At 32.7% G+C, this 24,252-nt stretch overlaps 2 protein-coding genes across 2 annotated transcripts; one reads left to right on the top strand and one right to left on the bottom strand.

The window, feature by feature from the left end:
* The first annotated feature begins 1,129 nt into the window (after positions 1–1,129).
* LOC133292913 (uncharacterized) lies at positions 1,130–3,181 on the top strand. The gene is made up of 3 exons (XM_061491397.1): positions 1,130–1,807; positions 2,454–2,559; positions 2,667–3,181. The coding sequence occupies exons 1-3, from the start codon at positions 1,130–1,132 to the stop codon at positions 3,179–3,181; spliced, it is 1,299 nt and encodes a 432-aa protein (XP_061347381.1).
* Positions 3,182–10,911: 7,730 nt separating this feature from the next.
* On the bottom strand, positions 10,912–23,271 carry LOC133292900 (probable WRKY transcription factor 67). The gene is made up of 5 exons (XM_061491389.1): positions 22,931–23,271; positions 22,717–22,821; positions 22,070–22,547; positions 11,064–11,252; positions 10,912–10,932 (listed from the first exon to the last, which is right to left on the bottom strand). Exons 1-5 carry the CDS (start codon positions 23,269–23,271, stop codon positions 10,912–10,914), a joined length of 1,134 nt encoding a protein of 377 aa, XP_061347373.1.
* Positions 23,272–24,252: the final 981 nt, after the last annotated feature.

The raw sequence follows: 24,252 nt of genomic DNA, 5'->3' as shown, positions 1-24,252 counted from the left end.
TACATTTTTTTTTGTCTCTTTCACTTTTTTATTTTAGATTTTTCCGCCGGTTACTCAGTTAACTAATTAATTTGGTCGACCCACGTAAGATGATAAATTTTTTTCTAAGAAGTTATATTTACAATATCTTTTCATTTATAATCTCTTATAATTTAAATTTTAATTATTAATTTCTATAAATTTGACAGTTATAATTTATCAAATCATATTTATTAATTAATTATTAATTATTAATAAATTATAATCATTAAATTAACAAAACTTGACTATTAAAATTTTATTATAAAAAGTTATAAACAAAAAGAGATAGAGATAATAAGTATTTGCGGTAAAATATTATAAAAATCAATTAGTGTTGCTATCAATCAATTTCACCGTTAGGTCGATTACGTTGATCCAAGATTATTTTTATTTTCATCTTTGTATGTTATGATTTCACATATTTAATGTGAAAATATTAAATATGAAAAATCATAATCATACAAAGGTAAAAATAAATATAAAGTATTAAATATGAGAAATCATAACCATACAAAGATGGAAATAAATATAACCGTTTGATCAACATAATCGATCTAACGGTAAAATTGATTGATAGTAACATTGGTAGTAACACTAATTGATTGTTACAATATCCTTCTTCTAAAGTTTTTTCTACTAATTTTTTTTAATACCCTAGACTAATCCCAATGACTTCTCTACTAAATTTTTAATACAGTTAATTACTCAATACTCTTAAGTTAAAATCATCCTTACCTTGTGCTAAAAAAAAAATACCATCCTTACCAATTGATCGATCCAGATATTTCTTCCACCTTCAAAACCCCATTATTCTAATACTTTTCGGCCTCTTCCAGAATTCACCTGCATGAAAAGTACCTATATACCTATAATATTACCCAGATGGATTATAGAGATCTCCACCTAGAACCTACCTCTCTCCTTCTTCTCCTTCACTTACCCTTTTATGTATATAAATATTTCACACTGTCCCCTCACTCTCATACTCTTCTTCTTCAACAACCCCATTATTTCCATTTTCTCTCATTGTGTTATTACTAGTTATTACTATTATTCCCTTTTTCTCAACATGAGTGTGCAGGTGCAACAACAAAGAAGGTTTGACTCAATGGAACGCAGGCCCAGAATGCTGAAGGATTTCCTGAACGAGAATTCAAACTCTTGTTCCTCAAGTGGGTTCAAATCATTTCCAAGAAAACCAAATAACAACAACAGCATGAAGAGGCTCATAGAAATGGAACTCAAGTCTTGCAACTCATCATCATCATCAAACTCAACCTTCCAAACAGTGATGAACACCATTAGGAGCTTCTCTTTCTTCACCAGGGTGAGAAAATCACCACCCTCTATGCTTTTTCTACCACGGAGCCTCTCACGGAAGCTATCATCGTCATCAAGAATATCAAGGAAAAGAAGAAGCCATGCATGTAAAGAAGGTAGTGAAATCAAAATCAGCACCGTTAAGATCAAGGACATCATACGGTGGAAATCGTTCCGGGACCTGGCGGAAGAGCACCACCAACACCAACCTTCTCTTCCGCCACCACCACTACCGCAGTTGGATTTTCACAACTGCACGACGGGGTCCACCACCACCACCACCACCTCTTCCACCACTTGCAGTAGCAGTGACTCTAGCTGGAGTGACAGTGATTTTCTTACCTTTACCTTGGAAGCACAAAACGACAACGTCAAAGCGGGTAAATTTTTTTCGTTTTCACCACTTGTTGTCGGCAAGGACTCGGCGGTACCGACGGCGGAGTACGCGGCGGCGGCGGCGACCAAGGTGAGAGCAATTGATGCATCTTCCAAAAATAGTGTGTAAATATATTATGTAAATTTTGATTTTTTAAAATTATAAATTCTTAATAAATTTATCTTATAGAAGTTACTCACTTATGAATAAATTTTTATTTTCAAAATTAATTTATATAAATATTTTTTAAAGAATAAAAATAACACAAAAAGTATATTTCTGAACAAATTTAATATTTATTCTATTGGGAATTGTGTCTTGTATTTATTCATTCATTTCTTTTACAAATTACCATATAAAGACAAAACAAGGAGTTTGCCAGGAAATAAACCTGAAGCACAATAATGTTTGTAGACAATGTTTATTTATTTTTTCTGTCGGTGGGACTGTTGCAACGCAACTACTATTTGATTCGGGTTCTAATAATTTATAGTTAAGACAATATTTTTAAGTTTTGTTTATATCATTCTCATGATTCAATCGTGACCTTAATGCTGACATAATGAATTAGTCTGAGATAAGCATTTTTTTTATTCATGAATATGTATTGCTAAATATTATAAAACTCTTGCTAATTATTATTGTAAGATTTTAATTGACCTGCTAGATTTTCATACAAAACTGTTTATTGGGATTATTGTTTTACTGAGTAAAAATCTGTATGTAATCTTAATAGGAAGTTTTATCTTGCGAAGAAGATGAACAACAGAGTCCAGTTTCAGTTCTTCAGCTTGGAGAAGATGAATTCTCACCCTTTGACCAAAGCCTTGCCAATATTGAAAGTAAGTTCCTTCTTTCCTTCCAATTAGACAAATCTTGAGCTTTTTATTTTCTTTTGGAACATAGCATAATGATACAAGGATATCAATAATCTTTAACTTTTGAACAGGGAAAAAACAAAAGTTCATAAAAACTGTTCAGAAATTTGAGAGTCTTGCAAATTTAGACCAATGTCTCTCATTGGATGAGAACTCTGGCTATGATGAAGAATATGAAGATGATGATGATAATGACGTCCAAGAAAGTGAAGAACAAGATTGGGTTGAGGAAAGGGCAAAGCAACTCCTACATTGTGTTAAAGCAACAAGTTCAGCACATAGCTTTAAAGACTATTTGGATACACTTCTGTTGGACTTTTTTAGGGAAGAACTACGTGGAAGTAGAAACCAAAATAGGAATGAAGAAGAGTTTGAGAGGGAGGTATTGAGAATAGCTGAGGAATGGGTAAATGGATCATTTGAATATGATATAGGCCATCTTAATAATGATGTTTGTATCAAGGACATGGATAGGAGCTTTGGATGGAACAGGTTTGAGGAGGAGCAAGAAGAATTGGCATTGGAGATTGAGACAGCTATATTGCATAGTTTGGTTATTGATCTTCTAGGCATCAACACCCAATGAGACCTACTTATCAGACAAAAAAAAAAACAAGATGATAGCTACTTACCAAGTATGCAATGTGCATAGGGATGCCTTGGTAATTAACGAGGGACAAAAGTCACAGTTTAGTGACTTTTGGATACTCTTAAAATGAATGGGTAATGAGATACTAACCATTGGGTTTGTAATGGATTTTAGTTCATGACTTAGATTTTGGAGTGTAACAAATCAATTGGGTGGTGGATCTCAAGGCATAACTCATGCCTATTTTTGTTCAAGGTATAGGTACTTAAGAAGTTTTTCATTGTATTACATCTGGTCTGTAGAAAAATTAATAAATCAGCATTTTGCACATCTCTTTTCAGGCTAATGTTGAAAGTTCAATATAAGACCTTTATACAACTACCGATAGAAATGAGAATATAAAGAAAAAAAACTTTAATCAATTATCAATGTAAAATCTTTTTTTCCCCTAACGTTTAATTATGTGTTGATATAATTATTACAATTATTTAACCTTGTATATTTGTAATAGTCAAAATTATTGAATGATGTGATAATATAAATTAATTGTATTAAAAAAGCTTTTATAGTATCAAGGCTTCGAGGTTGTTTTACACTTTGGCTTGATCTCACATTGTGAAGACAAATTATTTTGTTCGAAAATTTTCATTTAACACCTTCAACTTATGCTACTGCCTGGAGCTTGCACGAATTACGTTTCTTCTTTTTCCTTCGGGGCCTGAAATCTGTTAGTCCCACTGGTACTCAAGAAGGGGGGTTGAATTGAGTAGTAGCACCTATCTCTCCTTTTTATTTTTATTCAAATATAAATTTTAATATAATTTTCTAATTTTTGCTAATAAAAGGAAATCACAAGAATGATGCACAAATAAAAAAAACACAATAATTTCTACGTGGAAAAATCTCCTAGGCTCAATAGGAGTAAAAAACCACGACCCACTTGGATTTCAATCCAATGGGATTTAAAAAAACTTCACTAATTTCAATGAGCCAAAATACTCAAGTACAAGTAGATCCTAATCTACTCTTGAGGCACACTACTTTGATTCAACCCTTTAAATCAAAGTTTACACTTATCCACCGATAAGCCCACACCTATTGTTACTACCAACAATAGCAAGTCTCCACACACGGAGAAAAATCAACTTAAAAGGAACCACCTTACTAATACTTCTAGAAAAGCTAAAAGGTGACGATGAAGCACTTAAAACCTAAGCTTGTAAAAAAAGTTAATAAAGAACACAAGTCTTAGGCTAAAAATTTAGATCTCATTTGCTGCTTCACTGTGAGACTATTGGAGCATGGGTATATATATAGTAAAAAAATTTCATAAACTTTTGCTCCCATGATAATGCTGTTTAGACTTTATCCTTATCTCTTAATTTCAAATTTTGATTCTGCTATTTATCTTCAATTGACTGCAACAACTTCAAGCTTTATCTTATCTTCAGATTTGGAATCTCAACAATCTTTTGATATGCTGTAACCACCCAACAAAAATCATCCTGTTTTTTGATCAACAAATAAGGTTGTTAGGATTTGTAATTTAATTATATCAATTGTGTCATCATTAAAATATTTTAAAGCATAGGGTGCAACAAATTCCCCCTTTTTGATGATGACAAACAATTGATGCCTTAGAAATCCAAGTAGCTTGACAGATCAATCCAACATTGAAGTTCAGCAATAACAACCTATTTTCATAGTCAACGAGCTAGTTTTGTATACAGCAACAACAATGTAGCATGTCATGTGATCAAGTTGAATAATTGATACCGAATCCAAAACCAGATATTCAAACAGTAGTAATTAAACAGTGATAATGTTGACAAATTCAACTAGTAACCAACACTTAATTAACTCAAATAAGGCATCTTAGTTTCCCCCTTTTTGACATCATCAAACTTTGGAAAATATTAGGCATAATGGAGCAAGAGATGTATGAGAAAGAGTAAAGCAAATGGGAAGCAGCAGAGCACTTTGCAATGGCATGGTGTATTTTGCAATATTCATGATAGAAGACACTCAAGTGTTTAACTCACAACTTATTCACCTTCAAGGATGCTTCATGGACTTGTAATTCATGATCTAGGAATCCTTTTAACCAGAAAAGTGCAAGTAGAATAAAGTTTATGAAAAATTTAAGCATGAAGGAAAAGATGATAGGAAATGGAAGGATTAAAGAACTCTCTTAGTTGTCAGAAGCTGGGAGTGTTATTGGCAAGATGACTCAGGTTGCAAAGAATAACAAAAAAATGACATTTGTTTGGATGCTGTATTATGCCATGAGACAATTAACAGTTGAAGCTTTCTCCCTTTTTTTTTATAACTTTTTTTTTTCTCGTTCTTCTCTTCTTTTTTTTTAATCCTCTTCCCCTTCTTCTTCTTCTTCTTAATTTTTTTTTTCTATTCTCCTTCCTTTTTTTTTTATCATCTTCATCTTCTTCTTTTTTTTTGTTCATCTTATTCTCCTTCTTCTTTTTTCTTTTTTTTTTAATCATCTTCTCCTTCTTCTTCTTCTTCATCCTCCTTTTTTTTCGTTGTTCCCCCTCAACTTGGCATGTGGATCAAAGATAAATAGGATATATATCTGGACATACTCTTCACAATATGATGTAAGTTTTCTGCTAATACTAATGGAACAAAAATATGCAGAATTATCTTTCTGCTCATGAATGGTTCGTATGATGTCAAATAGAGATTAGAAAAAGTAATGGGAAAAAAAGTGAATGACAGTCATCAATAAATCAGAATGCACTTTTCCACCAAAAAGAAGCAGATCAATTATAAAAGTTTTGAAGTACCTTTTCACTCAGTAGTGTTTTCACTCAAAACTTGGTCACCTAACTAACATGTTTTTCATGAGTATGCATAACAGTACCACATCCATTGAATCATGCTCCACACAGTCACCAAATGCTATGGAAATCTAGGTGTATAGTCAGAAGGACCTAGAGTTTGTCTTGTGTAGGTGATGTTGTCTTTGTAAAGTGGAATAGGGTCTTTTTTTTAAAAAGAAATATAGAAGTGATGATAAGTATGCAGACGGGACAACAAATTTTTGGTTCTAATTCAAGCATCCATATTGGGGGTCACATAAATCCTTATGTAAAACTAATCAAGCCTAGTTCTAGTCTCAATTTTTCAAACCTATCTCTATTTAACGGCTTAGTGAAAATATCTGCTATTTGAAATTCAGTGGGACAAAAATTCAACTTGATTAAACATTTTTCTGTACATTCTCTCAAAAAATGATGCCTAATGTGTATGTGTTTTGTTCTTGAATGCAACACTGGATCTTTTGATATACTTATAGCACTTGAGTTGTCACAAAGGATAGGCATACAACCAACATTTATTCCAAAGTCAATTAACTGTTGTTTTATCCATAACAATTGAGCACAACAAAGGGCAGCAGAAATATATTCAGCTTCAGTAGTGGATAATGCAATAGTATTCTGTTTCTTTGAACCCCAAGTAACCAAGCAAGGACCAAGAAATTGAGCCATACCTGAAGTGCTTTTTCTATGAACAAGGTCACCTGCAAAATCTGCATCACTATATGCCACTAGATCAAAATTAGCACCCCTAGGATACCATAATCCTAAGTTATCAGATCCTTTTAAGTATCTTAATATCCGTTTAACAGATTTCAAATGGGATTCTTTGGGATTGGATTGAAAACGTGCACATAAGCCTACACTAAACACAATGTCAGGCCTACTAGCTGTTAAATATAAAAGTGATCCAATCATACCTCTATACATTTTTTCATCCACACTTTTACCTTCTTTGTCCTCACTTAATCTATCTCCAATCCCCATTGGAGTCTTGTGCGGCTTAGAGGCTTCCATCCCATATTTTTTTAGAAGGTCTTTGAGGTACTTTTGTTGATGAATCATTGTACCCTTGTCACTTTGAGAAACCTCTTGCACAAGCTTCACACAGTTGGTTATCTTCAACCTTAATTGATGGTAAGCCAACAACTAAATCAAGCGAGCTTAGTTTTTTCAAGGTAGATAAACTGGCATGTCCTAATCTTCTATCATCTAGAACACTTAAACAAGTTAAAGAAACACTTGCAATATAATTTAAGTCTACTTGATAAGTGTTTCTTACTTTTGAATTACTTCATTTGAATTTAATTTTCTCACTAAACAATTTTCAGTAAATTCCTCTATTACCTTTGTCACAAAATTGAGAAATGCTTAAAAGATTGTGTTTCAAACCTTTGACCAAGAAGACATTATCAATACAGTGATTTCACCTTACCAATTTGATTTCACCTTTTTTGTCATCTCCAAATGTCACATTCCCTCCTTGAAAAGGCATTAGTGAGAGAAATCTTGATTTATCTCCAGCCATATGTTTAGAACAACCACTATCAAGATACCACAGGTTGTTCCCCCTCACTTTTGCCTGCAAAAGAGAAAATTAAAGGTTAGATTTAGGAACCCAAACCTGTTTGGGTTCCTTTTTCTTGATATCAGGCTTAACTCCATTTGTTTTTCTCACCCATATCTGTTGAATTGTCCTTTTATTTTTAATTTTAGAATTAAAACAGATTTCACGTTGTTTCTTAAGTGAATAGGTGCAGTTCTTCCTATAAGCATCAATTCTTTTCCTACAATCCATCTTAAAATGACCAACTCTCCCACAATGTAAACATATCTTTTTGTCAAACAAATCAACATGTTTCCATTTATTTTTGCTTGCTACACCAAAAAATACCAGGCCTTGTTTATTTTTATTCACACTCTTAATAAACCAATCAGCGATAGTAATTTCTTCTTTTGTATTACTGGTTTCATTTTTCAAGGCATTTTCTTTAGCAGCCAGACTTTGGTTCTCTAAATTCAGCTTAGCATTCTCAGTATTTACATGATTTAGTTTAGAATTAATTTTTTTAATTCTTCATTTAGTGATTCAAGAGATCTCTCATCATCTAAAATTTTAGTTTTTAGCAAAATAATTTCTGACTTGAGCTTCTTATTTTCTTCATTCAGACATGTTTTAATCTTGATTTCATTTTTCAGGTCCTTTGTTAATTCACTATATTCATCAATAATTTCATTTTTCTCATCACACATAGCCACATATTCGTCAATCAGAATTTCTATGTGCTTAACAAGATGCTTTTTAGACAAAGAACACAAAGAAGACTTAAGAATTTTAAGATTTACCTCTTGTGGTTCATCAGCAGTTTCTGAGTCGCTATGCACCATTAAGCAAAGATTCGCTTGAGCATCTTCATCAGATTTTTCTTCTTCAGATTCTGAATCGGACCATGCCGCCACCATAGCTCTCTTGAAATCCCTTCTCTGATATTTTTGTTTCTCCCTAGTATGCTCGTTTTGTTCCTTCTTCGATTCATTCTCCAGGAAAGGACAATCCCTAATTTTGTGATCTGATTTTCCACATTTGAAGCATTTTTCATCAACCCTAGGTTTTTGTCTTCCTGAGCGATTCTTTGTTGAGTCGCCTTTTGATTTCTTGAAAAATTTCTTGAATCGACGAGCAAGAATAGCGAGATCTTCATCTTCATCGCTTTCTGTTTCATCTTCCTCCTCTCGTTCTGACTTTTGAGCTATTCCTTTTTCCCGTTGAGATTGATTTTTTATTTTGCCCCTTTTTTCCGCCTTAAGTGCGAGCTGAATGTCGTTGTGTTTTTTGAGTGTTTCATTATGAGATAAAAGTTGCATCTCATAAGTCATTAGTGATCCAGTCAACTCCTCAAGTGTAAATATTTTAAAATCTTTTGTCTCCTGTAAAGCAATCACTTTTGGTCTCCAATCTTCATGAGGTAGACTGCGTAGTATTTTTCTAATTTGCTCATCAGTTGGGATTATTTTTCCCAATGCACCAAGTTCATTGACAATATTTGAAAATCGTGTTATCATGCTCCGTATGTTTTCTTTGGGGCTCATGGAAAAAAGTTCATATTGATGCATCAACAAATCAATTTTTGACTGCTTGACTTCATTTGTTCCTTCATGGGTAACTTCCAATAAATTCCACATCTCCCTTGCTGTACGACAACCCATAATTCTATTGTACTCTTGTGTGCCAAGACCACAATGAAGAAGTCTTTTGGCTTGAGCGTTGAATTCTAATTTTTTCCAGTCTTCATCGATATATTCATTGATTGGCTTTGGTATCAAGTCTCCCTTGTCATTCATTTTAGTGATTTCAAAATCACCATTTTCGATTACATTCCAGACTTGATAATTCTCGGCTTTTATGAAAATCTCCATTCGATTCTTCCAGTAATTGAAGAATTTTCCTTCAAAAAGCGGTGGCCTTTGAGTTGAGTACCCTTCTCGGATTGACTCCATTCTTGGATCTACTCTTCAGGAATTACCTGTAAAATAAAGAGAACCACGCTCTTGATACCAATTGTTAGTCCCAGTGGTACTCAAGAAGGGGGGGTTGAATTGAGTAGTAGCACCTATCTCTCCTTTTTATTTTTATTCAAATATAAATTTTAATATAATTTTCTAATTTTTGCTAATAAAAGGAAATCACAAGAATGACGCACAAATAAAAAAAACACAATAATTTCTACGTGGAAAAATCTCCTAGGCTCAATAGGAGTAAAAAACCACGACCCACTTGGATTTCAATCCAATGGGATTTAAAAAAACTTCACTAATTTCAATGAGCCAAAATACTCAAGTACAAGTAGATCCTAATCTACTCTTGAGGCACACTACTTTGATTCAACCCTTTAAATCAAAGTTTACACTTATCTACCGATAAGCCCACACCTATTGTTACTACCAACAATAGCAAGTCTCCACACACGGAGAAAAATCAACTTAAAAGGAACCACCTTACTAATACTTCTAGAAAAGCTAAAAGGTGACGATGAAGCACTTAAAACCTAAGCTTGTAAAAAAAGTTAATAAGAACACAAGTCTTAGGCTAAAAATTTAGATCTCATTTGCTGCTTCACTGTGAGACTATTGGAGCATGGGTATATATATAGTAAAAAAATTTCATAAACTTTTGCTCCCATGATAATGCTGTTTAGACTTTATCCTTATCTCTTAATTTCAAATTTTGATTCTGCTATTTATCTTCAATTGACTGCAACAACTTCAAGCTTTATCTTATCTTCAGATTTGGAATCTCAACAATCTTTTGATATGCTGTAACCACCCAACAAAAATCATCCTGTTTTTTGATCAACAAATAAGGTTGTTAGGATTTGTAATTTAATTATATCAATTGTGTCATCATTAAAATATTTTAAAGCATAGGGTGCAACACCTTCAAGTTTCTGGTAATAGTTATTAGTATCACTCGATACACAATATACATTGTACAATAAGATACGATCTACAAACGCAGTAATACTTACATAAAAAATGAGGTTATATTTGACGATGCAATGTTGTATCGTATATTATATGATATGAAATTAAAATCAAAATTTATAATTTTAATATAAATAAAAAAAATAAAGATTTGATCTGTGATTCAAATTAAAAAAAAAAAAAACTAAAAAATTATCATTGAAAATAAAAAGAAAATAAAGATTTGATTTGAAATTTAAATTTAAAAAACAATTTGAAAATTTTGTATTAATAAAGAACATAATTAAATAAATATTTAAAATCTTTTTTGTCTTCACATTTGGATTTATATGATACTAATTAGAAAAAAATGTTAGTTCTTTTTTGGTAGACAAGCCCAAGCAAAAGAAAAAAGAAAAGAAACAAGAATTACTGAATAACATATGTGGTCTGCTCAATGTAGCAAGATCAGTCAGATAAAGCAATTGGATTCCAGGAGGGGGGCTCATCACACAAAAACTATAACATATTTCCGTTTGTGTTAATAATGAAATTCATCATCCAATCCGCGCAAGAATTACCTTCTCTATAGGTGTGCTGTATCCTAAGAGTCCATTCTTTTTGAAGCCATGCTTGTAGATCAGATGACCCTCACAGTCTGTTGCAGCAATACTAGTGAGCATAGTAATAACACATGATGAATCACTTTCCAAAACTACTTGACGATATCCAACACTCCAAGCCCACGGAGCACACCCTATACCTCCGCTCTAAAAGAATTGCAAACACTCAATATATAAGCATATCCACCAAGCCACTTCCCATTTGCATCATGCATAACACCACCACAAGTAACAGGCCTATAATTACCTCACACAGCACCATCTAAATTTAGTTTGATGAATCCTAACATGGGGAATTGCCAACCTATATCAGCAATTACAATCCTCTGATCTGTATGACTACCAACAACTTCACTTTTTGGGGGGCCTTCCAGCTCCATATGGCAGGAAGAGGCTTAGAGAGGTATCTCAGCAATTAGTTGCGGGCGAAATTTGTCAAGTGGGGCATTGGCTACATGATTATGATCTAACTCGTCTTAAGAGTTGCTTGTTTGAGAGAATGGTTACAGAGTAACCAAATGTACAATAGTTCTGTAAAAATCAGGCTTGTATTATCCCCTCTTTTTCAAAATGAAGAAAAGATAATTTGTCTCAAGGAAGGATAAAATATGAGTGTAATTTCCACTATCCTTGTAGTCAAACCAACAGCCAACCCTGCAAAAAGCAAGTTTGATCACCTTTGCTACAAAGAGCTCCAACTCAAAGATGCGATTTTAAATGCAAAGGCACTTGAGGTAGAAGTGAAAGTCTTGCCCCATGAAACAATTTTGTAACTCATTCACATACATGATGAAGCCACACTTAAAACCCCAAGCAAAGTTATTCTTTTTACATTCTGATGCAACACTTTCTAACAAAGTTAACATAAACATTTTGCAGTGAAGGTTTATATGCAGATTTAGAAGCGACATGTACTGATTGTTCCAAACGATAAACACTTACCTTTCTAATCTTCTTAATTTCTTCAGTTCTTTTTATTGCTGAAGTAAATAACTAATGCTTTCTCAATTGTTGGTCGGTGGTTCATGGTTGTTTCTCAAAATACCAACAATTATGGAATTGCTTGCCTCGCAGTTTTGTTGCCCGTTGATTCCTTTATATTCCCTTTCGACAGAACAAGTGGCCAAAGCCAAATATGAACTCTGGTTAACCTAATAATACGGAGTAGATACCATCTTATTCAATAATAAACTATTACTCTATTTTCCGATTATTTTTCTCTCTTCGAATTAATATATATCTTTATTTCTACTCAAATCTTTCTGTGATAAATATCTTGCTCTTTAATGTTAACAGAACGGTTAGAGATGCTAATAGTTAAGGGTGGTAAACGAATCAGACACCTTTGACTCGGCTCGTGAAGGCCTGAGTTTACAGGTCTAAAATTAGTTGTTGAAACCTATGTAGCACTGATACTGATACGAGAAACGTGATACAATACGATACGACACGACACTCCGGCACGTTAATTCTAAAAAATTATAGATTTCGACACGTTAGGACACGTTTTGATTTTAAATATTATTTTTAATTTATGTAGTGTATATTATATTTAAGGGCTTGGTGTTTGTCATTTTAAATGACATAAATTATGACATTTTAGGAGAGAGATAGACACAGAAAATGAAAATCATGGAAGAGAGAAAGTGGGTGGTTTTTTTTTAATTTAAAATTTAAATAAAAAATTTATTCTGTGTCTATCTCTCTTTTAAAATGACATAACTTTATGTCATTTAAAATGACAAACACTTTTTCCTATATTTAATATTCAATAATTCCACAAAAAATGAAACCAAACTTATAATATTCATCAATTTTGCAAAGAAACATAAGATATCTCAAATATTTATATTAAACTCAATTAAATAGTAATCATAATCCAACGAATCCAATAGTTGGAACTAAAAGCTCAACGCAATGCAACCTTTGAACCTTTTTTTGAATTTCTATAATGCATGTTGGAGTGTCGGGGAGTGTCAGAGAGTGTAGGGAAGTGTCGGACACAACACGTCAGGATTTTTAAATTGTCAGTGCTTCATAGGTTGAAACTAGGCTTGGATTTGCATAAAAGCTCGTTTAATAAAAAGACATCAGACTTCAATTCAAAAGCTCGGCCTTAGAGCCTGACCTAGTATATTAATTTTTATTTTTATTTTATATATTTTATACTATTTGTAATAGCTCTCTCTTTCTCCTCAATCCATTTCATCCCATTTTATTCGTCAAACAAATTTTTTGAATAATTTTGTTCTATATTATGCTGTTTGGATAAGTGTGGTTTGATTAGCTTATCCTTGTGCGCTTAGCTCTAGAGTTGGATTTTGCCAAATCAATAGAAAGCGTTGACCCCTTTTTAAGATCAAAGGCCATCCCCTGCAAACCATTTGAAGTCAAGAACTGTTAGCAACCATAGCAATCAAAATCTTCAATTCTCACATACAAAACTGAATAACCAATGTATTTAATACCACTGGTCATAACATATAACACATAAAGAGGTATGTTGCATTAAAGATCCTTACATTCAGAGCATGCATTTCCATTATTGCGAATTGCTGATTCGCGAACACAGCAAAAGCAAACGAATTATAAAAAAGAGAGAGTTAATTTCAGTAAATGGGGTCACAGTGAAAGTTATATGTTGTAAGAGTAAAAAGAAGGCATCCAGTGATATTACATCTTCTATTTGCAGAATAATGCAGATGATTCTATTATTTTCTGTAATGCTGCGGAGAAGGAATGTGTTCACCTGCTAAGCCTAGTCAAAACTTATCATAGAAACATTTATGGGTGGACAAAGAGGATATAGGGATGGGGCTAAAGGATTATCCGCTTATAATCTAGCCATGTGAGTTAAGCAGGGCTAGTGGCTACTGATGCCAAAGAGGTCATTTTTCAATTAATTATTTTATTTTGCCCACACTTCTTTTCTAGTGACCTCAATGCCTAGCAATAATATAAGGTGGAAAGTAGGATAACAATCTCAGATCACACATCTTCCCCTAGAAGACAGACTTGATCTCTTGGTTCCTCAATAATGATTGTTGACAAAGCCGCCACCCTTGTGGAACCCCTTTTATCAATAAAATAAAATCCATTGATATCATTAATAACTTATCTCTCAGGTAGTTCTGAGAGCATAATAATCTAGAAAATATAAGGAACTATTAACTAATTTGCATAGCGGAAATATTAAGCTCCTCAGGTACATGGCGTGCACCATTTTTCTCAAAGGTTGACAAAGGCTCTGGCCCACATGATGCACTTTGCAGACAGTTCAATATGAGTGAGATACTTTTAAACATAGGATGATGAAAAGTAAATCACAATTTATATCAACTTATTTGAGCCAATAACAAAAAATCCCATGGCTTAGGAATTATTGGTGGATATTGCAACCATGCACTGTTTGCAGCCAGCTGAAATTCAAAAGCATGTTACATTTCCCATTGAGTTATTATTTTTCATGGACATTACTTAAAGTTAGTTGTTTAGACAAATATTAAACATGGAACATGGGTTGGAATATGATAATCACATCACATGTAAATAAAATGCACACATCATATACAAAAGAACCATAATGATCGCTAATTTGTAAAAACTACATTTTGGGAAGTTAAAAATGCTAGTAATCAAAACCGTAATCCCTTGTTGAGTAGTTATTCAGTTACTTTCCTTGCCATGACCTATTCTAAAAACAAACACATGAATTGATGGCAGCTAGGATGAGAGTACTACTCAATGAGGAACGACTTTCACGGCGTTTACTGTATTACCTTTGTTCTTCAGACCTTTAAACGCTTATCTGGTGTACACCTTGCTCTCCGCGTATCTTTGTTTCTCTCTAACTCCATCATCACCAACTATAGGCCCCGAAGCCATACATTCAAAACCCTAATTCTTTTTCCCTTAACCTTCAACCTTCACCAAACACCAATTCCAAATCCTAGAAACTGAACCTAGGGTTTAGTAGAACGGGAAACGAACAAAACACACAGAGAGAAGAAGAGCCTAGAACGTAGAGTTCTTTTTCCTCTATAGTCCAAACAAAATAAAAGAACCAGACATGAATCGACAGAGAAGGAAAAGGAAGAAAGTTAGCTTCAACGCTTGCGAAGCACTCAGAGTAGGGTTTCGAGCTTCGTTACCTTTGGTTTATTCAGATCTCGCACTTTCTCCCTCTAGAACTCTTGAGATCTAAAGATCCTTGAGCTTGATTTCGAGCGGATATTGGGGAAGGGGATGGAGATCGCGGCCGTCGAAGGGGAGAACGAGGAATATGCGGAGGGTCCTGCGGCGGCGGAGGGCTGCGGGTGGGGCCACCGGCGATGATGCATTGAGTGGCTAAGAGCTTGAATTCCTCACATGTGTGCATTTAGAAAAATGGAATAGAAATAGAAATAGGAATAAGAAAATGAATGAGGATTGTTTGTTTTGTTTGTAGAGAGAAAAAGTGAGATCAATTCCAATTCCAGAGAGACGGAATTTTTTAATGATAAGATTGAGTAAGGAAGGGATTTTATCGGGGGAGTATATAAAAGGTGTCATTTTTCTTATAACGATCTATTTGCCTCGTTAAATGCGTAGTAAAAATGGAAAATTTTAAAGGGTTTACGACATCAAGTTTGAATGTGGTTAAAAGAATGTCCCCGAATTCCGCTTTTTTTTGTAGTGTGTGTTCACCACATCTTTTTCTCCAGAGAAGTTTGAGCTCGGGAAGGTTTCTTTGCAATTGCAGAAAGTGTATGTGACTCCCTCATCATAAATTGGAATGCAACATATGACTATTACAAGAAGATGAATGTTAAGCAAGCTTATTATATGTTTATGGAGTATCTAAAGTTTTATATTGGATTTTCTTTATTGAGGCAGAGGTCATTTTCACTGTAAATGATTTATTAATTTTCATTACTATTCTAGTGCTATAAAAATTTTGTTACGTGCTTACCTGCTATATTACTAGTAGCCTGATTTGGATTAATGACATTATAAATGGGTTTTGTTTTTCACCATATTGTAGCTCAAATCCATTGTCATTGTTAAATCATCTACCATCAGCACGTGTTATAAAAATAGCCACATTATATTGTGGCCATATTTTTTTTTAAAATAATTATTAAATTAGCCACGGTTAAACCGTACCAAATATAACCGTAATCGTGGCTAAATAGATGCTACCACACTCAAATAAAATGTGGCCATATAAAAGAACGAATGTGGCTAAAATTTTGCAACGCCATGATTAACCACATTCACATAAAGTGTGGTTGCTTAAATTAGCTACGTTTTTTATGCAATTTAGCTACGTTTCTAATTGTGGCTAAACACTTCTTTTTTTGTAGTGATTGGTAAGCCTTATGGTATGCTTTTTCATTTATATTTGTTCTTATATTCAATCATAAAAATGAACAAACTTGATTTTGGATACTTCTTGAACCATTTTCTTGGCTACTGATGGAGCATATTCAATAAGATCAAAAGATATGGTATTCTCTCTCAAAATGCTTATTTTATAATTATTCAAAAGATCAATTAGATATTTTACATGGGCTAAAATCTCCAGTTCTTAAGGAACTGTAGCATAGTTATAAATAATGACCAATGATATCCATTGATATTGTGCAATCTTTCAGGATGCTTAAAATATAATTTCTTCAAGAATTTGTCAAAATTAAAAAATCAATACAAGACAAAACTCGTTAGGCAAGAGTACTTGACAATCAAATCTGTGTGAAAAGAATATAATTAAAGACACATTTATACTAAAAATAAAATAAAGAAAGCAAAAGAGAAGAATTAAATCATGAATTATGTTAATAAAAGAATAAATGATAAGAATACAATACTATTTTAATAAGACCTCAAACTCTATCAATTCATCTAGTGTGGTTGACAAGGACCATATATTGCTTGAAAAGAAACACAAAGGACTTTGCTATATCTTGAGAGACTTGATCATGCTGATAACATGTTATGAAATAAGAAAAAAAATGTAGAGAAAGAGATGAAGAGTATATGAATTCTAAAAGTCTAGTTCTTGAGGAACTAACTATAATCTTTGTTTCTTTTTACACAGTCTTCATAAGATAATCTCTTTATATAGGAATAAAAGAATATAAGAGATTACACAATTACATAATGGGTAGGTTTATAATGCACCTTTATTTAGAGATACAAACTATTGTAATCACAAAGGCACCTAATACTGCCTAATAACACCTATTGAAGATAGTCATCCACCATGTAAAATAATATAATTACCAATTTTTTCTTTTAAGATTTGATTTCGGGACAATTTATTTTCAAGAAGCATGTACACTAACAGTTATTGGCCTGCACATATGACGTCGCATTAGAAAGAAAATAAAAACTTAAAAGGTAGTTTATAGCTCTCCTAATTAAACAAAAGAAAAAACCAAGCACATAAATAGAATAATTTAAAAATGGGAAATAGAAATATAATATTGTAAGAAAATTGTTAGGTTATGTTATAGAGATATAGATTGTGGACCCATACTATTTTTGCTTTTTTGTTTTTTGAAAACAAATGTGGATCCCATAATCTTTATCTCTATAACATTACTTAACAACTTTCTTATAACATTATACTTCTTTTTCCTTCAAAATTTGTTCTATCCATTTCTGCTGAACGCAATCTTGAAGATACCCATTTTACTAAAAAGAAATAAGAACTCCAGCTAGCAAAGAAAAGTAATGTTATATAAATATGCGCTCATTGTGCTGGTTGCTGAGAGTTGACGGTGAAATATTACTATATACTGATATTTTAAGAAGTTGTTGAAGCAATTCAAGACAAAAATACGAAAGATCCCATTGTTCAATTCAAAGTTTTCAACCAACCTTTCTTCAATTGTCAGTGTGAAACCTTCAACAACAGTCTTGTTTGTTCGAAAATGAGTGTACCAGTTTATACTTTGTTGTTAGATACATGGACACAATTTTTTAGTCCTCTTATATATATTATGAGAAATAGTTTTTTCATTTTACGTGAGAAAACTTTCTTATGTTAGAATAATAATTAAAAGGTGAGTTGCATCATAATTTTTTGTCTTCTCACTTTTTTTGGACCTCACTTATATATTGTGAGTTAAAATAAAAAAATTAATCCTCATATATTATACCTATTTAAGCTATAATACATGGACTTGACTTGAGAGGTATTAAAAAAACTATAAAAAATAGGTGTAAATATATTTAGATGTTATAATTTAAGGAAGTGTAACATGTACTTTATAAAATTTATGGGGCACAACATTTTTTTTTCTTACTAGAGAGAGCTAGAGAGTAGACATTAATAAGATTTTAGTAGTTTGGTTGTTCTAGATGGCAAAAGTTAAGCATTACAACATTTGAAAATTTGAATATCTGAACCCATCCCCACACGTCTTTAGAGGTTGTCCCGTTCCCTCACCAAAACACCACATTTTCCAATCACCCTATCTCTATTTTTATTATTTAAAAGGCGCCGTCCTTCCACGACTCTAATTTTCACTTTACTATTTTGTCTTTTTCGTTCCACCCTTAATAAATATGTTATGTCAAATATATATATAGTGGTAAACTATTATGAAGGCCCCATAATCTTTTTTCTGCATTCTTTGTATTAATTTCTAAACACATGGTATTTGTTCATACACACAAAAGATGATGACAAGACCATCATAACTGATTGGAGGAAGAATTTCATTCTGGTCAAATTAATTACTATATACTTTCTGAACGCAGGCAATCAAGGGGAATATTGGAATGTTTGAATAAATTAAGAAATTTTCATGACGTGATATTTTACTAATTAATTGAGTGTTGTTAGATTCTATATACGTGATGTAATATTGTTCATGTTGGGAATGGTATGGGGGAGCCCAAAACCCATTGCAAGGGATACATCCATGGGTCAAGTGATAAACCACAATAAGTGGGCCGACACCACATTTTAACCCAAAACCTTAAGGCTGTAAGTTTATGGGTCTTTTGCACTTATATGGTCATCACTTGGTCTAGGTCTAGCCAATGTGGTACTTTTTTACAACTCATACTTGAATACGTCCAACATCTTCCCCTCAAGTATGAGACCCAACATCATGTTCCCCCTTAAGGGCAACTTCTGCGGAAGTCTTTTTTCTTTAAGTATTGGAGTCACACTAGCCTTCTGCAGAGGCCTTGAAACATCACCATCTCTAAATACCCGGCCCAGCCAAACCTTTGGCTCTGATACCACTGTTGGGAATGGTATGGGGGAGCCCAAAACCCATTGCAAGGGATACATCCATGGGCCAAGTGATAAACCACAATAAGTGGGCCGACACCACATTTTAACCCAAAACCTTAAGGCTGTAAGTTTATGGGTCTTTTGCACTTATATGGTCATCACTTGGTCTAGGTCTAGCCAATGTGGTACTTCTTTACAACTCATACTTGAATACTTCCAACAGTTCATGCCTTGAAAGATAAATGTTTCAAACTTGCTATTATTAACTGAAAAAACTTTTTATAAAAGATGAACTTATTGACAAATTTTATACAATTAAGTTGGACATGGGAATGAAGAAAATAATCTTCAAGAGCTGACTACTTATGGATTTAACATTGTTCGAATCGGATTGATCAGGTCATTAATAAAACGGTAGATATATCAAAAATAATAATTAAATATATTTTTTAGTATTTAAAGATTAATTACAATTTATTTTTAATCAAATTAATAATAGATATATATTACTTATATAATTTACCCTTTCGGATCACCACCTAATCATATTCCTTTTAGTTTTCCGCTTTTTATATGTTGAGAAAATAAAATATATTCACTGTTATGAGAGTACTGAACATTAGAGTATATTTTTTACTAAATACGATAAAAAATAATTCATTTATATATTTATGTTTAATTTCACTCGTATCTATTTTTTTGTTAAAAGAAATTGATATTCCCGTAATGGAACTGTGACCAATTTGCCACTTTTCAAAATAAAAATTGTCGAAATGTCATGCAAACAGTAAAATTTTCTAAAGTGTCACGTGTACAAGTTTGCTACAATAAGTAGCGAACTTTGTTTATTGATGTGACATGTTTTTGGACCTAGTTCGTTACTGATAATAGCGAACTATGTGAAATATCGGTCTCAGAACACCTAGTTTCGCTATGCACTAGCGAACTATGTGTGTTGATAACAGTACATTCATACAAATTCACGTTTGATTACACTTTGTCTCTTTCTTTTTCAAAGTTTTTTTTCATTCAACTTTTTGTTTTTTTCATTTAACTTTTTCATTCAGCTTTTTGTTCATCCAAAGTGTTTAATTACTCTCACCTAGTTCACTAGCCAGTCTAGTGAACTTATACGAGATTGACACGTGTCCTAACAATATTCAGAGTAGATTGACATTTCACGTAGTTCGTTATTATGAGTAGCGAACTAGGTCTAAAAACATGCACATCAGCAAATAAGGTTCGCTACTTGATATAATGAACTTGTAAACGTGGCACTTTGAAAAATTTTACTGTTTGCGTGGCATTTCGACAATTTTTTTTTAAAGTGACAAATTAGTCACTGTTCCTCTCGTAATACTGAAAGTGTACTTGATAAGATCTGATAAAGAGCAGTGACTTCTAGATTATCTACGTATAAACTTTGGGAAATCATTGTGATATATATGTTGTTGCAAAAAAAATTATTTTATGTCATTCATTATAATTATGTACTCCGCAGAGTATATAGTTATAATATTAAAACTATTTTTTTCTCTCCTATAAGTTCTCTGTTTATGTAGAAAGATAAAAAAAAAATTAATATTATAATTATATACTCCATGGAATGTCTAGTTATAATGGACGATATAAGATAAAATTTTTTACAGCATCATAAAAAAAAGGGAACCATAAAGTTTTAGGCAAATAGTATTTAGGAAACTGTTTTTTGGCATATGTGGTAGAAATGTTTTATATGCCATAGAGAGAAAAAAACAGAGAGAGAATATGGTAACTAATAGATCCCGCCCTTTATTTCCTCTCTAGCAAGTAAAAATTTCTGACAGATGCAAAAAACATTTCCTCTATATTTTTTATGTAAATAAAAAATAAATTCCATAAATTTCTCACACGAGAATTCAATTAATTTGGACTTGTTTATTCAGATAAAGGGTTGTTTGGATGGATTTTTTTTAAAAAAAGTTACTTTTTTAAGAAAAAAAAATAGCATTTCTCACTTTAAATTTGTTTGGATATCTTCTTTTAAAAAAAGCATAAGTCATAAAAAAGCCAAAAACTTACTTATTTTTTAAAGATGTAGGTTATATATAGTTACAACCTTTTTTTTTACAATCTCTTACAATCATATCTTAACATCGTTGATTTTCGTCAATCAACGATTATGATTTTCGCAACTTAAACTCATTAATTAATTATTAATTTACAATAAATGGTAATCATTTATTGGCAGAAATCAACAGTATTAAGATATAGTTGTAAGAGGTTGTAAGAAAAAAAAAGTTGTAACGATAACCTTACAAACTTTTTTTGCAAATTACATTAAGTACGACCGGTGGTACACTGCATGATTAAAGTATGACCGGTCGTACTTAATGTAGTTTGTAAGAGTTTGTAAACAAAAAAGTTTGTAAATATAACCTGCCCTATATATATATAATTTTGGTTCGTTTCATCATTAATATGGATTTAAAATGCTGTGACCCATATATTCATTGCACTGAGCTGCTCTATTCCTCTTTAAAAGGGACACATTTTCATTAGAATCTGAAGGAAATATAATACAAAATAATATATCAAACACGCATTATTAAGTAAAGATACTGCATTGATGGAGCTCAAGCTCTTGCCACTTTCAAGAAAAAGATGAAGCAACTTTTACTAATTAACTTTTCGTATTACTTATATTGCACTCCTTTCACCAGAAGGAAAAAGATTACACTTGAAAACATACTGAATCATCAAAAACCAGCGAAATGCTCTGAAAGACATCATCATCAAGGTCAAAAGAATCATACAAGAAACCAGACATGACATCTCTGTGATCAGATTGGAGGACAGATGATAGAGTGTCATCCCTAAAAGCATTATCTAAGGTGGGGTGAGGGGAGAGCAGGTAATCATCTGGGGAAGATATTGAAGGAAGTTCCTCCATACACTTCTCAAGTGGTGGAGTGGGAAAAGATGGTGATAATAAGGGGCACTCTTGTTTTGTTGGAATTGGGAAGGTGTTGTTAAAGCTAAGCAATATGGAAGAGTCATTAGGAGGAGAATTGGAATCAAGTATGATCTCAGGGTTTAGTAAGAAGTTTGTGCAAGTGTGATGACCATAATAGGTGATCTTATGCAATGGAGGCTCCTCTTGAACTTGCTGCACCTGTTTTGTTGCTTGGCAACCCTGATCAAACTTGTGAGTGCACCTGTAGTAGTGCCTGCATATTATTAATTGTAACTTTTTTAATTAATATCATGGATTTTTGTAATTAATTTTATGTTTCCAAAATCAGTAATATTATAAATAGAATAGGGTTGGTGAGAAATCTTAGTTAATTCAAACATCCTTGTTAATATGAGATAAAGAATTGATAATTGATAAAGTACCTTGAGTATTTGGAATTGAGTATCAATTTTTGGCCATACTTTCTCCCTTGATGGCCATCACCTGTTGTAGTTTTGGACAACTTCTCATATGTTTGTGTAGTTCTTCTGCATATGTACAAATGAAATTGATGAAATTAAAATATATCATATCATATCAGAATTAACTAGAATATATATGTAGTATATATATATACACACACACACACAAACAAACCTTCTCTTGTAACACCCTCTTCTGTCCTTAATGGTGGAAGTCTTGCAACTTTCTTGAGAGTCCTCAGATTTAGTACTGTAGCCGCTTTTTTGAATCTGAGAAACCTGATTATGTGATTGGGAATTAGTGGGGTATTTGTTCAAGAGCAAGAAGGCGTTGGTGAAGGAGGTTAGAACATTCTTCACAAGGCTTTGGACAAACGGGGTTGTTGTTGCTGACTGATCATCATGATCATCACCAATATTGATGAGTTGTTTAAGCTGGTTAGCAAACTCACGCCCTCTCAGAAGCTCTTCAATTGCTTTAGTACTATGTTCCGAAACAACATTAACATCCTCCATTCTTCTTAATTTCACTATGTTTTTCTTTGCCTTATTTTTTGAGTGGAAGATAACAACTATATATCTTATGTTTCTTCTTCTTCTTTGGGTCTGATATTTATTTAGTGTTAGAAGTCACACTTAGCCGTAGTACTTTGAAGACAATAATAAATTAATGAGGCACTTGCTATTTTTATACTATGATCTTAATTACGTACTTTGCAAGGAAAATTCCGCGCCTTTGACTGACATCTTTCCTGTGTGAACTCAACGCGTGTGTATTTCGACGGCTGAATGTTTGCCACGTGTAGGAAGTGATGTCATTGTGATTGTGTAATCATTGTGCTTTAATGCGTCAGGTGGTGAGGGAAAAAAATTAATTAATTATAATTTAAATAAGAAATTACAAATTTATTGATGTTTTGAAAATATTTACGTATGTATTGCAGTGTATCACGCTCAGATTGGGCGTTACCAGTCACGCTTAAGTTAGGCGTCACCCATGAGGCACTCACACCTAATTTAGGCGTGACTCGTCTGGTGTTGACACGTGTTACAAAAAGTTAACAATTTAACGTAAAATTTCGAAAGTCCATAATAAATTTTGACTCAGGTATCCGAATGAAGTAAATTTTTTTTTTATTCCATATAACTTTTCGAGGTTTATACAATACCTCGTTTGACATGTTTTATCTCTCACAAACACATATCAAATTTGCAACAATGGTACTATAAGAACATAAACCAAGAAGTATTTTCGAACCCAAATAAACCCAGAAGCATTTAATCCTTTAAAAAAAAAGTCGACTTGTGGTCCCTCAGAAATTCAAAATAAATTCAATTAGTTGAAATCGTGGTCCCTCAGAAATTCAAAGAAAACCCATGTAATTTTTTTGGCTTGGAAGTCCGAAGCAAGTGATTTTTTAATTCCACATAACTTTTTGATATCTACGCACTAAAATTTTTTTGGAGAATTATTTCTTAATGCTAGGAAGTAAAATT

The sequence above is a fragment of the Gastrolobium bilobum genome, unplaced genomic scaffold (assembly GCF_033153095.1).
Source record: "Gastrolobium bilobum isolate Gb01-03AN ecotype WA unplaced genomic scaffold, APGP_CSIRO_Gbil_v1 utg909, whole genome shotgun sequence".
Lineage (NCBI taxonomy): Eukaryota > Viridiplantae > Streptophyta > Magnoliopsida > Fabales > Fabaceae > Gastrolobium > Gastrolobium bilobum.
This window is presented reverse-complemented; position numbering and strand designations above follow the sequence as displayed.